The sequence below is a fragment of the Saccopteryx leptura genome, chromosome 9, assembly GCF_036850995.1.
Source record: "Saccopteryx leptura isolate mSacLep1 chromosome 9, mSacLep1_pri_phased_curated, whole genome shotgun sequence".
NCBI lineage: Eukaryota > Metazoa > Chordata > Mammalia > Chiroptera > Emballonuridae > Saccopteryx > Saccopteryx leptura.
Genome location: NC_089511.1, coordinates 24899658 through 24914207, shown reverse-complemented (window position 1 = coordinate 24914207; position 14550 = coordinate 24899658). Strand labels below are relative to the sequence as shown.

The 14550-nt window shown below is 47.6% G+C and overlaps 1 protein-coding gene across 1 annotated transcript in view; it reads left to right on the top strand.

Annotated features, from left to right (window-relative positions):
• The window catches only part of CFDP1 (craniofacial development protein 1), a 132992-nt gene extending 122121 nt beyond the window's left edge, over window positions 1–10871 (top strand). Inside the window, exon 7 of the mRNA XM_066349444.1 lies at window positions 9263–10871. Within this exon, the coding sequence (XP_066205541.1) occupies window positions 9263–9353 (91 nt within the window). The 3' untranslated portion in view covers window positions 9354–10871. The remainder of the gene's footprint in view (window positions 1–9262) is intronic.
• The last annotated feature ends 3679 nt before the right edge of the window (window positions 10872–14550 follow it).

The following is a 14550-nucleotide window of genomic DNA, read 5'->3' as shown; positions in this document are numbered from 1 at the left end:
ATTGAAGGGAGGGGAGCACAAGAGCTGTCAGGTCTGTTTGGGCAGAGGCAGCGCAGGCCCCGGATTCTCCTACACCTGTGCCAACAAAAGCCGAGGCTTGATCACCTGGGGAGAGGGTCCTCTGCATGAATGTGGGAGAACTCCAAGAAGTGTATCCCTGGGACAAAAGTGATCTTTATTCAACAGAGAAGAGGGAAAGGTCACATTTGGTAACGTCTCAGAAAAGCTACCTATACGTAATGATGGCCTGTGACATATTTATTATGAGACTGACCTTTTTACAAGCACCATATTTAAGTTGTTCTCATGTACCAGAATTCAGGTCAAGGCTGGTGATAAAAATATTCCTTTTACATATTTCTGATTAACATAAGATTGGATTGAGGTTAAAAGATTGTTGATGCTTTTTTGTGTTTTGATGGTAATTCCAGTTTAGTAAGTGCAATCATGTCTTACCCCTTGTAAAGATTTGCTAGAATTTGAAGCTAAATTGGTTATTAGTTCCAATTTTTAAAGGGCACTTTTGCTATCTTAAAATATCCACATGAGGGAACAAGGCACCTTGAGAAACAGCAAGCACAGGATCAGGTCCACAAAGACTTTTTAGGCAATGGAAATGTCAGATACAGATTTTAAACTTTAAACAATGGCCTAGCAGATTTGGACAAGATACAAACAATTCCTAGAAATGAAAAATACAATGATCATAATTACAAACTAAATGGATAGATGTAATAATAGTTGGACCAGCTGAAAAGAGAACCCATGAGCTAGAAAACAGTCAGAAGAGGTTAATCCAGACTATAGTTCAGAGAGACAAAAAGACAAAAAATATGGATGGGAAGTTAAGCAACTTGAAAAATAGAGTGGGAGAAGATGAAAGACGCCTCTTTATACATATTTTTTAAAACCCAAAGAATCCCAAGATAATTGAATAGACATATCAGAGTGAAATTACAAAAAAACAAAGACAATGAGAAAAATCTTAAGAGCAGCCAGATAAAAGGGACTTCTCTGCAAGAGGGGGCATTAGACTGCCTGATGGCTTCTCATCAGCCGCAGTGCAAGCCAGAGACACTGGAATGATCTATTCAAAGTGCAGAAGTAAACAACTGCCAGCCTAGATTTCTGTGTTACATGTGTGTAAGATATGAGAGAGAGAGAGAGTGTGTGTGTCTCCTTCAAGAATGACGGCAAATATGGACATTTTCAGAATAATGAAAGATGAAAGAGTTGCCCTCAGCAGACAGAGAGGCATATATGTGGTGAATATAAATGAGCGCTGACTATATTAATAATGCTAATGTCTTGTACATTGTTAAGGTTATTTTCTTAAAGCAAGATAGTATTAACACACCTGACAACAAATACATAAAAGTGGGAAGGGGGGTAAATGGAGTTTAGTTTTCCAAAGATCTTATATTATCCAGGAGGAGGATAAGGGTGTTGATTAAGTGTGTATATGGACATTTCTAGAATAGAAATAGAGTGAATAAATTTCAAAGTAGTGGAGGGAGAATAATGAAATGATTTATGAAAGAAGACAGACTTAAAGGAATCAAACAGGCAGGACAGGTAATAGCACAAAATAAGATGGTGGCTTTACAACTAAGTTTATTAGACCTTTTGTTAAATGTCAGACTGAATGCTCCAGTTAAAAGAGAGATTGGCACATTAAATTAAAAAAAATTTTAGAAACCTGACCAGGCAGTGGCACAGTGGATAGAGCGTCGAACTAGGATGTGGAGGACCCAGGTTCAAGACCCCAAGGTCGCCAGCTTAAGCGCAGGCTTATCTGGTTTGAGCAAAGCTCACCAGCTTGGACCCAAGGTCGCTGGCTCAAGCAAGGGGTTACTCGGTCTGCTGTAGCCCCATGGTCAAGGCACATATGAGAAAGCAATCAATGAACAACTAAAGTGCCACAATGAAAAACTGATGATTGATGCTTCTCATCTCTCCATTCCTGTCTGTCTGTCCCTATCTATCCCTCTCTCTCTGACTCTCTGTCTTTGTAAAAAAAAAAATTTTTTAAAACAACTGTTTACTGTTTAAAAGAAGCGTATCTAAAACAATAGATGCAGAAGTGTTGACTAAAAGAAGAGATGGGAGAGAAGATAAAGCAAATCAAACACTAACCAAAAGAAAGCCGATAAAGCCATGTTAGTATTAGACGAAATAGACTTAAGGCAGAAACTACTAGAAATAAAGAGAGCGGTCTCTTCATAATAAAAATGTTCAATTTACCTGGGAGATATAACAATTCAAATTCAAATGTACCATTTGGCATTACACACTGAAGCTCAGTATAGTTATTTCTGTGATTTAGCAATTTCACTCCTAACAGAAATTCAGTTATATGTTCTCCAAAAGACATCTATAAGAATTTAAATAACAGTACTTTTCATAATACCACCAAACTGGAAATAACTTAAATGTGTCAGTAGTGTGACAGACAAAATGTCATATGTTCACACCCAGGGATACTCTTCAGCAATGGGAATGAGTAGGAATAAATTTTAACAACATGATACGAAGACATTCATGCAGTATGATTTCATTTCTATCAAGGTCGAAAACAGGCAAAACCAATGTGCTCCTTAGGTCAGTCTGTGAAAGAAGCCAGTCACAAAAGAAGACACATAGTATATATTAGTCTCTGTCAAGTTCAGAATGAGGCACAACTAGACTGTAATGTCAGGGGAACAGCAGCTTGAAAGGAGAGCAGTGAAACGAGGGCCAGCTCACTCCTGGCCGGCCAGGTCCCTGCAAGGCGGCAGCACTTTGCTTCTTGACTTGGTGATGGCCACATGCATGCTTGCTTTATAGCGATTTATTTGCCTTGGCCATTTTATGCACTTTTCTCTCTGTGTGTATCTGTGTTACATTTTACCATAAACTGAATTGAAATTGAATTCAAATCCTGTCTTTACTAGCAGCCTGCCAAAAGAGCTCTAACACCAAGTTCTTCCTGTATAAAGTATACCTTTCAGGTTTATTATTTTTTAAAGACTTTATTTATTCAATGTTGTTTTTTTTCAGAGAGGAGAGAGAGAGAGAGGGAAAGAGGAGAGAGAGAGAGGGAAAGAAGGGGGAGGAGCAGGAAGCATCAACTCCTGTATGTGCCTTGACCGGGCAAGCCCAGGGTTTCTAACCGGCGACCTCTGTTCTAGGTCAATGCTTTATCCCACTGCGCCACCACAGGTCAGGCCCTTTCAGGTTTATTATGAGAGTTAAATAAGTAGGGAAAATATCTGGCACCCCACCCCTTTCTCCCATCTGCCTTTCTGACCACGCCAAATCTAGGGCCTTACAGGAAAGATAGGTGCTCTATTTTTTAAAATCCCTTCGTGGTACATTGCCCACTCTTTAGGAATACTTTCCACAGTGGTGGCGAATACAGCTTTGGGGCGTCTCCTCCCACTCTCCACCTCTTGTTTCTCTGAGCTTTTAAACTTGGGAAGTCCCAGAGCTGAGCACTCCTCATATCCTCTCCCCTAGCAAAGCTCACTGGTTCCACAGATTAGGTACTGTTTCTGCTGCTGACTCCCAAAAAAGTGACCATTCTATTGAGCTCCAAACTCCCATGTCACCTGTTGGCATCTCCATGTCCAAGACACACATCAGAGTTTAACATCCAATGCTGCATACCTGCTTTCTTTCCGTGAACAGACTCCTCCCTCAGACGTCTTGAAAAATGATACCATTGCCATCCACCCAACTGTTAGAAGAAAAACCTAGGAGTCATCCTTGATTTCCTCTCTTCCCACTCATATCCTGACAGTCCAATAGACAATTCTGTCATAAAATACTTTGGTCTACCCTTGTTTGTCCACCCCACTTCCCATACTCCAGCGCCTGCTGCAGACATCTGCTGCTGTGCTCTCTGCTTCTATATCCAGTACCTTTCTTCCATTCTCCTCCATGGAGCAGCTAAATTATTGTTTATTTTTTGTTTGGTTGGTTTCTTGGTATTTTTTCGAAGTTAGAAGCGGGGAGGCAGTCAGACTCCCACATGTGCCCGACTAGGATCCACCCGGCATGCCCACCAGAGGGTGATGGGCGTTGTTCTGCTGTGGCTGGAGCCACTCTAGCACCTGAGGCGGAGGCCATGGAGCCATCCTCAGCACCCAGGCCAACTTTGCTCCAATGGAGCCTTGGCTGCAGGGAGGGGAAGAGAAAGACAGAGAGGAAGGAGGGGAGGTGGGGTGGAGAAGCAGATGGGCGCCTCCCCTATGTGCCCTAACGGGGAATCAAACCTGGGACTTCCACATGCTGGGACAACACTCTACTGCTGAGCCAACTGGCCAGGGCCTAATGTTATTTTTTAAATACAAACCCTTTTTCTCTGTTCCCTGCTAAAATCTGTGTCCAGCTCCTTACCCTGGCGTGCCAGGCCCTCCCTGAGTGGTCCCCTGCCTATTTCATGTCCTTTTTTCTCAAGCTCATGGCAGCCCATCCTCTGGAGTTCTCCACACCTTCCTCCACGATGGGTTCGACTCAGATGCCTCTCTAGGGTGGTCTCACCCCAGGGACCCTCAGTCACATCATCCTGTTTGATTTTCTCTGTCACATGTATGACCAGCTGATGCATGTTGTTGTGTTGGTTTCCTAAATAGTAAGTCCCCAAGGGTGGGGGGTCTGGTTCACCACTTTGTCACCAGCACCTCAGAGAGCACCTACCCAGAGCAGGTGTTGAGCCACTGCACTGTCTCAGTGCTCATCCCTCTGGGTAGCAGACAACCTTGGCTGTGATTTGGAGCTCAGTGGGATTAGAATTGACCACCCAGAAAAGAAGGGGAGGATACATACTAATGATGTCTCCACCCAGGCACCTTTTTTGGTCAGCAAAGTAGATTAAAATGCCTCCACCAAAGGTGCCTCTGAGCCCAGACTCCCAGGGCCAGGGCTGGTGTTTCTTGTCAGTGTCAGCAGTCTGCACTCAGGGTGTTTAGCGGGCTTCCCTCTCACCTGTAGGCGACAGGTGAGAACCTGGATAGCAGGTTCCCCGGCAGCATTTGTCGTCAGCAGCACAGCGCTCCAGCAGTGCTGAGCCCGAGGCCTGCAGGCTCAGGGCAAGGGTCCATGCACAGAAAATGAAAGGTAGCCTGACCTGTGGTGGCGCAGTGGATAAAGCGTCAACCTGGAACGCTGAGGTTGCTGGTTTAAAACCCTGGGCTTGTCTGGTCAAGGCACATATGGGAGATGATGCTCCCTACTGCTCCCCCTTCTCTCTAGTTCTCTTTCCTCTCTAAAATAAATAAATAAAATATTTTAAAAAGAAAATGAAAGGTACAGGCTGGGTTTGGGCTGCTGCTTGGCAATCACATTGAAGGTCAGGGTGCTCGATGATTGGAAACCAGGTGTGTTTGTGATTAGAGAGGCATGAAGGAGAGACCAGAGAAAATAATTTTCTTTCTCCAAAGACTGTCTCCATGTCTCCCAAGAATGATTCTTTCAGAACCAGCCCAGCGTGGAGGTGAGATGGGAGGAAAGCAGTGGAGAAGAAACCATGTCACCATCCTTTCCCTCTGGCCCTCAAGATGTTCACAAGTCACAGCTCTCCTGCAGGGGTGGGAGACACAGGCTTGTGCAGTACTGAATAGATGCTTCTTTCAGTTGCTTTTCTCAGAGCAAAAAAGTGCCGATCTACCACGTCCACCCCAGAGCTTTATTCTAGCTTCAGAGCACTTCCACACTGCCCTTGCTTTCTGGTGTTGGGCTCTGAACTTTCCCCGTTCCTCCTCATGTTTGTGCCGCACTGAGTGTGCTGCACGTTGGCTCTACTCTCAGCCGACTAGTAACATAGCCCTGAGCATCCCTAGTTCTGTCCCTGCCTCAGGTGTCCCCGCACCTCCCTGTGCTCTTTCCTGACCGGTGAGCAGGAGGCCTCTCGTGGGCGGGTGGCCACCCAGGTGAGAGCTTTTGGTGGTGAGCACAGCCATTGGATCCTCCCACCCTCACAGACCTCTGACATCTTTGGAGGGTGAGTGGCCATCCTTTCATTTGTGGCATGGGCCAGAAGTAGGTGCTCACATGTTCCCTGGAAGCATTTTTTACCCTCTCTTTTCCTCTTCTGTTTTTCCTTCCCTCCTCATTGGCCTGGATCTCAAGGAAGTTGATGGCAGAAAAGTAATTTGGGCTGAAAGATCAAAAAGTTGTCAAAGCCTATTATATCTAACCTGGTTCTGAAAGGAAAAGCTAGAAAATCCCTTAGGTTTTGACGCTGTTAGCATATTTTAGTAATGAAAGTGAAGAGCTGCTGCCTCTTAAATGGGCCACCTGACACAGTAGTGGTGAGCAGGAATGACAGCCCACCCCCAGCTTCCCAGTGGACTGGGTTGAATTGGCGCAGGTCCCCAGGAGTGCTGGGCACAGGCCAGAGGGGCACCATTACACTTGTCAGCTGGCATTCTGTTCTAGGACTGTGCCGCTTAAGTGCCTGGAGACTTCCTGAGGCTGTTTAAATAGGCAAATAGGCCGTTTACTCAGGCCACTTCGGGGGAGGGGCTGTCCCCATGAGCCCTCCCTCTTTCTGGAGCTTTTGATCCCTCGGTGTCTGTTCCAGCTGTCCCAGGGTCTGAGGCTTTATAGTGATCAGTCGAGTCAGAAATGGGAAGCAAGAACCCACAATGCTCCTAGCTCTTTGGGGTTTTATTATTTACAAAATCAGTTGTCACAGTTTCATCGTATTGTCAGAAGGATACTATAATTTTTATTCCTATTTTACAGAGAAGAAAAATAAGGCACAGAAATTAAGTATCTTGTGCAAAGTCACACATGTAATGAATGTGAAAGCCATCCTCATTCTTTACATCTTTTCTCTTCTCTCAGTCGTGGGGGTATCCATGTCCAACAGAAATTGTGTTCCTGGGCAGCTCTTGGCAGTCAACCAAAGCTAACACAAGGATCCCGTTAGCAGCTGCAGCTGGTTGTGAATGGGGGAATGAAGTCTCCAGACCTGACTCGATGGTCTTTGTTTGTGGAGTGCCCCTGAGAATTCAGTCGCATCGTGCACATGTGCCGCGCTTTGCTGCCTGAGGCCTCCCCTAAACCTGCACCCAGCCTGGCTTCCCTCTTGGTAGGCCCAGGGTCAGCTGGACCCAGCACAGACAGCTGTCAGGAACCTTCAAGGCCATTATTCAAGCTCAGTTGAATCCTAATTTAAGTATCACTTCCTCTTCTTTAAAGGAAAGTCAAGAAGAAGACCGCAAATGCTCAAAGCCGCATACCATACTTCCTTTTCCTTACCACAACCCGCTCTCTCAGGTAGCTCTGGGTGAGGGCTCTCCAGAAACATGCCCGAAATTCCTCTTGAGCCACAGTGCACCCCTTTCTTTCTGCCAGAGCTTCCAGGGTTATTTAAAGCATACCGCTGTCAAAATGCTGATCCCATCGTGATCCTCACCCAGGGCTGGTTGGCTGGGGTGGGCACAGGTGGTGACTAGTGTGACAAAAGTCCTTCACTTGACTTTCATTTACAGTCCCCACTGGTGACAAATGGAAGGGGAATTTGTTCTGTCATGTGTCTACCTCCCTCTCAGTCTCCCCTATTTTCTCTCTGTTTCAAAAAGGGGTTCTGTGGCTTCCCTGTCTACCAGGGAATCTGAAACTCAAATTTAATGGACAACCTGTAGTTCACTTACAAAATCTGATAACCTGTCCCTGAGGGCTTATGCCAAAATAAGAGCAGGCCCTGCCCTTGTGTTTCCAGCCATTCTGGCGTCAGTTGGCTGTTTTGACACAACCACTTAGTTCCTGATCCCAGACCAGGAGGTGGCTACTCGTTACTGATAACATACATCTAGACAGCGACTACTCCTCTCGGATCAATTTTCCTCAGGACCCTGACGGAAGCTAGCTTCCCAAAATGATGGTGCAGCTTTCACTGACATTTTATTGAGCACCTGTTCTGTGCTAGTTAAATGGGCGAGGTTCTGTCGCTTACTCAGAGGCAGACAGCCTGCAAATGGTAGTGTCAGGAGAATTCAGACTTCGAGCCTCCAACCCTGCTGTAGGTAGTAAGGCATGGGGCGATTTGGCTGGAAAGCAGACAGGATGGACTGCATTTCACAGGCTGCTGTGAGGGAGAAACCATGCCCTGAACTCAGCACAGGAACACAGGTTCCTAAACCGGGAAACATTCTCACCATAAACATAACGACCTTGTAATGACAGACAGGTGCACATTTTCCACAGCGCAACAAAAGGAAAATTAATGCAGAGATTCAATTATGCATCCTATTTTCAATGGCAATTTTGCTCTCTCCATAGATTAATTAGCAGTAGAGATCCCCTCCCTCCGGCAGACCGCGGCACGCTTTATGGCGGGGAGTATTAAAATGCAGCTGCATCTCACCTGTGTGCTTCAACCCTGTGCTTTCTTCTCATCCTGCCTGGGAAGACCTCGGGAAGCCTTGTCAACTGAACCTGGCTACAGATTAGGGAGCAGGGCTCTGACCTTTTAAGGTGTCCCTGTATGTGGACCATGGGTGACGGAGGCGCTTGATTGCATTCTTTAGAGGAATTTAGGGAAAGGCCTCTTCTGTCATCCTTGGAGCAACCTGGCCCCAGCTGAGTGGAGGATACATGGAGAGGAGGAGGGGTGCGGGGAAGGAAAGAGCAGAGGCAGTTATGTCCCTTCTCATGTGGGCGCTCTGCGTACCTACCTCCTCACTTCACCATCACTGCAGCCCTGTGAGGTTGTTTTTACTACCTTGTTTCTTCCATTTTCAGATGACCTTGTTTGACATTTTGATGTGTGTATGCAGGCTGCATACCTTCATCTCCCCAACTCAGCACACCACTAAGACCAGGAAATGTGGTATCCTATCGTTCTTGAGAAAAATGAGTCTCAGAGATGTGAAGTCCTTGACCAGGGTGTAAACGAGCTGGGCTCTGAACCCGTGCTTGGCTCAGCCTGTTCTTTCCTTAGAGCCTTGTTACAAACTCGCAACATTTTCCTGCCACCAAGCATCTTGTGTATTTTCCCCTTGATAGGTTGTTGCTTTCTTTTTTTGTTTTATTTTCATTCACATCTGAACCGGAAACATCCTTGTTTAGACCAAATGTGAGGGACGTGTTGCTGAGAGTCGTGGGTGGTCATTCTGAGCACCAGCTGCAGTCATCTGCATTTGCTGTAACGGGTAACCCGCCGCCTCCGCAGCCCGAGTGGACTGTTCACACCGGGGCGATGGGACAGTGCAGCAGGGACACTTTCTCTTACAGGATTCTGCTGACAAACATCTTTCTCATTTTCTTCTAGGTACATTGAACGGAAAGCTTTTCTAGACCGAGTGGATCACAGGCAGTTTGAAATTGAGCGAGATCTCAGGCTGAGCAAAATGAAACCCTGATGTTATGGGGGGAAATCAATAGCCGCTAATCCTGTTTACAATGTGAGCTTCTTTTGCTTCCGTGAAATGTCTCCAGTGTTGCTCCTCAGCTGTTTCCCAGCAAGGCCTTCTTTTCTACCTAAATTTCTGTCTTTGTATCTTCACCCCACATGATTTCATTCATTTTACTTTTAAAAGTTTGTCCTTAAAAAAATAAAAGTAAAACAAAAAAAGTTGGTCCTATAAGAGGCTGGTGAAGATGATGACACCACACGCCTTCCGTTTATCCTGTTACAAAGTCCACCCGGCCCAGCCAGTACATTCCGGGCCTGTCCAGGCTGGCCGCGGTGAGGATGTGGATTTCTGGGGCCATGAGGCTTGTTCTGAAGTCAGCCTGGCCCCAGAGACTGACAGCAGGAGGCTCCCCAGTGTTGGTGGAACGCCAGGTCCCTGGACAATTTTGTTCTCAGTTCCACTGGCTTTTCTCCTGATATCTTTCCCTCCTGAATGGAATTCCTATTACTGGTATAAAGTAAGACTTAAAATAAGGATATATTATTGAAGAATTAGGCTCTTTTTTTTTTTTTTTTGCCTTCGCTCTTTTTTCTCATCCCAAAGTTAACGTTGACTTTGGATGTGCACCCACCTCAATAATTCTTTAGTTTTTGATTTGTCAAAGAAGACTCTGAAGACTATTTCTATTTTGTACTCCCTAGGACAGTTTAAATCCCAGACTTTATATTAATAAAGCCGTAAACCCCACAACCTGGCCCTGTGGTTGGGAGGTATCCTAGGGGAAGGGAAGGTTCCGAAGACTGGGATCCAGTTCCTGCCTGGACCGCTACCAGCAGTGGGACCATAACCACAGCTCAGCTCCCTGAGCCTCCATTTTCTGGTCTGTCAATGGCATGAGTGACACCAATACCTCACAGGGCTAACGTGAGCTCATGACACACCTGAGGGGTATAACCACCCATCTCCCCATGTATTAGGCCTCTAATTCATGGTCAGAAGCTCATGGCAACCCAACACCTGATTGTCAACCTTTCGTGGTTATGGACCTTACTTCTCAGAGAAGTATTTTTTAGGCTACATGTGAATAATACATTGTTCATATCCACTTTGATGAAGGATTCTAGAAGCAGTGAAAAAGTGTTTTCAGGTCAGCATCAGAACAGGTGGCCTGTGAGGCTTCAGGTGTGGTGGTCCTGCACACGGACACAGAAATAACAGGGAAGTCCTTTAACCTAACAACAGCCAGCTGGTTGATGCGGGTGGAACATCCAGACCCACGGGAGCCACCCACCGAGACTGAGGTGCTAATCCTGCCACGTGGTATCCTCTGCACATCATCTGCTCTTCACTGCCCTGAGGATGACTGCTGCCTGGCATCTTCCTGGAGTTCTGAGTGCCTCCAGCATTCATTCCCCTTCGCACCGTTCTTCATCTCAGCTGCAGTATGTCAACATGAGGTGGCTCCTCCCGTTTGAGGAATGCATTGTAATCCTATAGAATAAATGGTGCTACGCTCATTGTAAATTAGGGTTTTTCTTTTTAGCAGATCTTCACACCTTTGAAGCCAATGAGATTAAGACAAACACTGCAAGAGTATGCTGGGTTCTTGGCACAGGTGGGTTTGCTATTCTCGCTCGGCTCCCAGGCATGGAGAGAGAAGTCAGCCGTGTCGGTGAGAATCCTCACACCAGCTGCTGTGTCCTCTGCCTCAGATTGATGTTACAGCACTGCAGAAAGGGCGGTTTCTTTCTGCTGTTTCTTAATTTGCTGCGTGCTTTCCCAGCAGATTTGTTGCACACATCTGATCTCCACTCAGTAACTTGGTACACATCCACGAGTCCGCTGAAAAGCCCTGTAGCCTAGTCCCATCGCCTAACGGCTTCTGCAGCCTGTCAGGAATGCGAACGGGTAGCTGTTTGCACCGTTCTCGTTACACGTGCCCTCCCTCCCAACTTGGAGATCCTTACTTCGGTGTTCCCAGACTCACGTTCACACTTGATCTTAGCCAAAAGGCTGAGAAGCCACACTTACACATTTGAAACTTTCATTAGCCTTGACTTCAGCTGCCTCCCTCTTGAGCTAGATGTAATCACCTTAAAAGCAACTGAGTTCACCTTACTGATGAAGCCGCTTCTCTGGCTCACATGTGTGTATGCGTGCACATTATCCTCTTACAATGAGACTTAATGCAGCTTCAGAGCAGGCTTTCCTTTATGTGTCTGGCCGTAGCTGGGTCATCGGCCACCCCTGGCTGTGGGGGAGTCTGGAAAGCCTCTGTCGTGGAAGGCAGGAAGTAGGCAGTGGCTGAGGCGAGGGGATGAGCACTAGGTGATAGGTCGGCCAGCCAGTGGTACCTGGCACACTTGTTCTTTGTAATAAGCTAATGGGCTTTTCTCTTTTTGGTCTAAATTGTCCCAGAGGAGCGGGTAGAGTGAGAGGTGAAACAAGACGGGCGTGCATTGGTAACTGTTGAAGCTGGGTGAGGAAGACATCAAGGTCATTACACTATTCTCTCTCCTTGTATATACTTAAATTTTTCATAGTAAATCTTTTTTTAAAATTGTCCCAGAGAGGCAGAATTGAGCTGTGTATAAGAAAAGACTTTGAAGGGTTATGGCTAATCCAGGACAGAGTGGGTGGCCTCCTAGAGCCCCCCTCTGCACCCTGCAGGTCTGGCAATGGCCAGGAATGTATGGGAGGGGACCCTGGTATAGGAAGTTACTTCCCACCTAAAATGTCTTGCTTATTTCTATGGCATCTCATCTCGCAGACTTTTTTTTTTGTATTTTTCTGAAGTTGGAAACAGGCAGTCTGACAGACTCGCATGTGCCCGACCAGGATCCACCTGGCATGCCCACCAGGGGGCGATGCTTTGTTGCGACCAGAGCCATTCTAGCGCCTGAGGCAGAGGTCCTGGAGCCATCCTCAGCGCCCGGGCCAACTTTGCTCCAATGGAGCTTTGGCTGCAGGAGGGGAAGAGAGAGACAGGGAGGAAGGTGAGGGGGAGGGGTGGAGAAGCAGATGGGTGCTTCTCCTGTGTGCCCTGGCCGGGAATCGAACCCAGGACTCCTGCACGCCAGGCCAATGCTCTACCACCGAGCCAACCGGCCAGGGCCTCATCTCCCAGACTTTGAAGCATCTTCTCCAACCCTATGTTCACTCCTTACTGTTGTGGCTCACTTGCAAGGGACAGTGGAACTGACCAGCAAAACAGGTCCTCAGACATGGACAGCTGGTCTCCAAATGAGCAGCTGTTCTCACAGGTATAACCAGGCCCAGGAGACGTGAGTCTTCTCAGCCCTACTTGACCATTTGTCATGGGCTGGGCGTCATGGCTGTGGAATGGAGTGTCCCTGCCTGCCAGGGACCCGGGCAGAGGACTGGGGTGTAGGAGTGTAGGAAGGAAATGGCACAGCCACTGAGGAGCAGGCCTGCATGACTCAGTGAGTGGTGATATTTGGAGAGGAGGAGGTAAGCTAGAGGAAGGCATGGTCCAGCCTTGGGCCTTCCCCTTGGTCACCTGTGCTCCTGCCTGAGCCTATCTGAGCCTTTGGCAGGACCTACCTTCTCAGCCAGCATTGCCACCTGTCCAGACCTCTTTCTACCTCTCTTTCAAAGGCCAGAGCTGCTTCAGCGAATGCTTGGCCTTTCTCAGTGAGCCCACTGAGGCCAGGCTGGGTGGTGGGGCCAGTCGAGGTATGTTCATCTTCAGCCAGGAATCACCATTTTTATCAGTCTTGTTTGAAACATGGCAGGCACCATCTGCTTGCAGCCCGCAGTTTTTAAGAACAAATGGCTAATATTTTATCTAGCTTCTTACATCCACATTTAAGGAAAATTAATCTAACTCCCAAAGGAAATGCTGTCCCTTTATCCCAGAGTCAGGAATGACCAAGGAGAATGTGGGAAGTGGAAAGCCTGAGTCAGTGCTCAGAGACAGCCTGGCAGCCTGGGCCCTGTGCACCTCCCTTGCTGTGGAGTGAGTGGCCAAGGGCAGCCCGTGGATACTTCTTGACTGGTCTGTGGGGTCCAGAGAATGCCTAAGAGTCGGTTTCCTGGCCTTGACCTTGCCATCAATTTTGTCTTCTTGTCCCAGATGTGTGTGTCAGATTTCCAGGTGTCTGGCACCTTCCAATTACCAAAAAAAAAAAAACCAAAAAACTGCCTTACAACAGCCTAAGGTCAAAGAATAAAATAGGCCGCTTTTTGTGTTCTGCTCACCTATTTCCTAAGGTACACGTTCCTATTTAGAACACAACTCTAATTAGGAACTCTGCATAAGGTCTCTGGGGGTAGAAGGGTTGGCATTAAGAACTAAATCTTGAGTGAGCCGATGAGGAGGAACTGGACGAAGACCCCCTAACAGCCCAGTGCCCATGGTTAGGGTGGCATGAAGTGGGTGGGCGTGGCATGGAGGGGTGAAAATAACCTAGAACAGGCTCATGAGAGCACAGTCTGGCACTAGGGTTCAGAACTGGAAGCTCAGGCATGCTGGGTAAGAGTTCCTGACTTTGCTTTTAATTACCCAAAAACTTGTGGACAGGTAGTAAGTGGCATGAGATGGAGCCTGGGGAAGGAGCGAAAGCTCCGAGCTTCATGAACAAAATGACGGCCTGGCCCTGTGTGCCAGGTGCTTTCTCACACGCTACTTCATCATATCCTCCTCGTTCCTGAGGAGAGGAAACTTGCCTAAAGTCAAACTGCAGAAGAGCCTGAGTCCTACCCGCATCTTCTGACTGGAGAAGGGGCAGGCAAGATTAAACACTTGCCACCTTCCGATCCCCGCGGAGGGCTCACGGTGGAGGGAAAGGACTTGAGTGCCAGTGGGCGGGAGGAGCAAAGCCAAGCAGTGCTTGCAGCCCAATGACAGCTGGCGCGCCCACTGTCAGAACTTTGTGTCAGAGGTGCACCAAAGGCGGGTACACTGGCCTCGCCTCCGGTCCTGCCTGTGCCCTGGGGCCCTCCCTGCAGCCCTGTGCAGACAAGTCTCCTGGTGAGGTCACTCGTGCAGAAGCTCAGCTCCGGAGCAGGGGACAGTGGTGCCCTCCCTCTGGGATGCTGCCTGGTTTCAGGCAGTGAGGGGAGGGAGGGCTGGGTGCCCAGATGACTGCCAAGAGATCTTAAACGGCAAGGTGTCTCCAATGCCACTCCCTCTGCGCCTCCTCCCTGGGTGTACAGGTGTGCCCAGGGTTCCTGCTTGGGA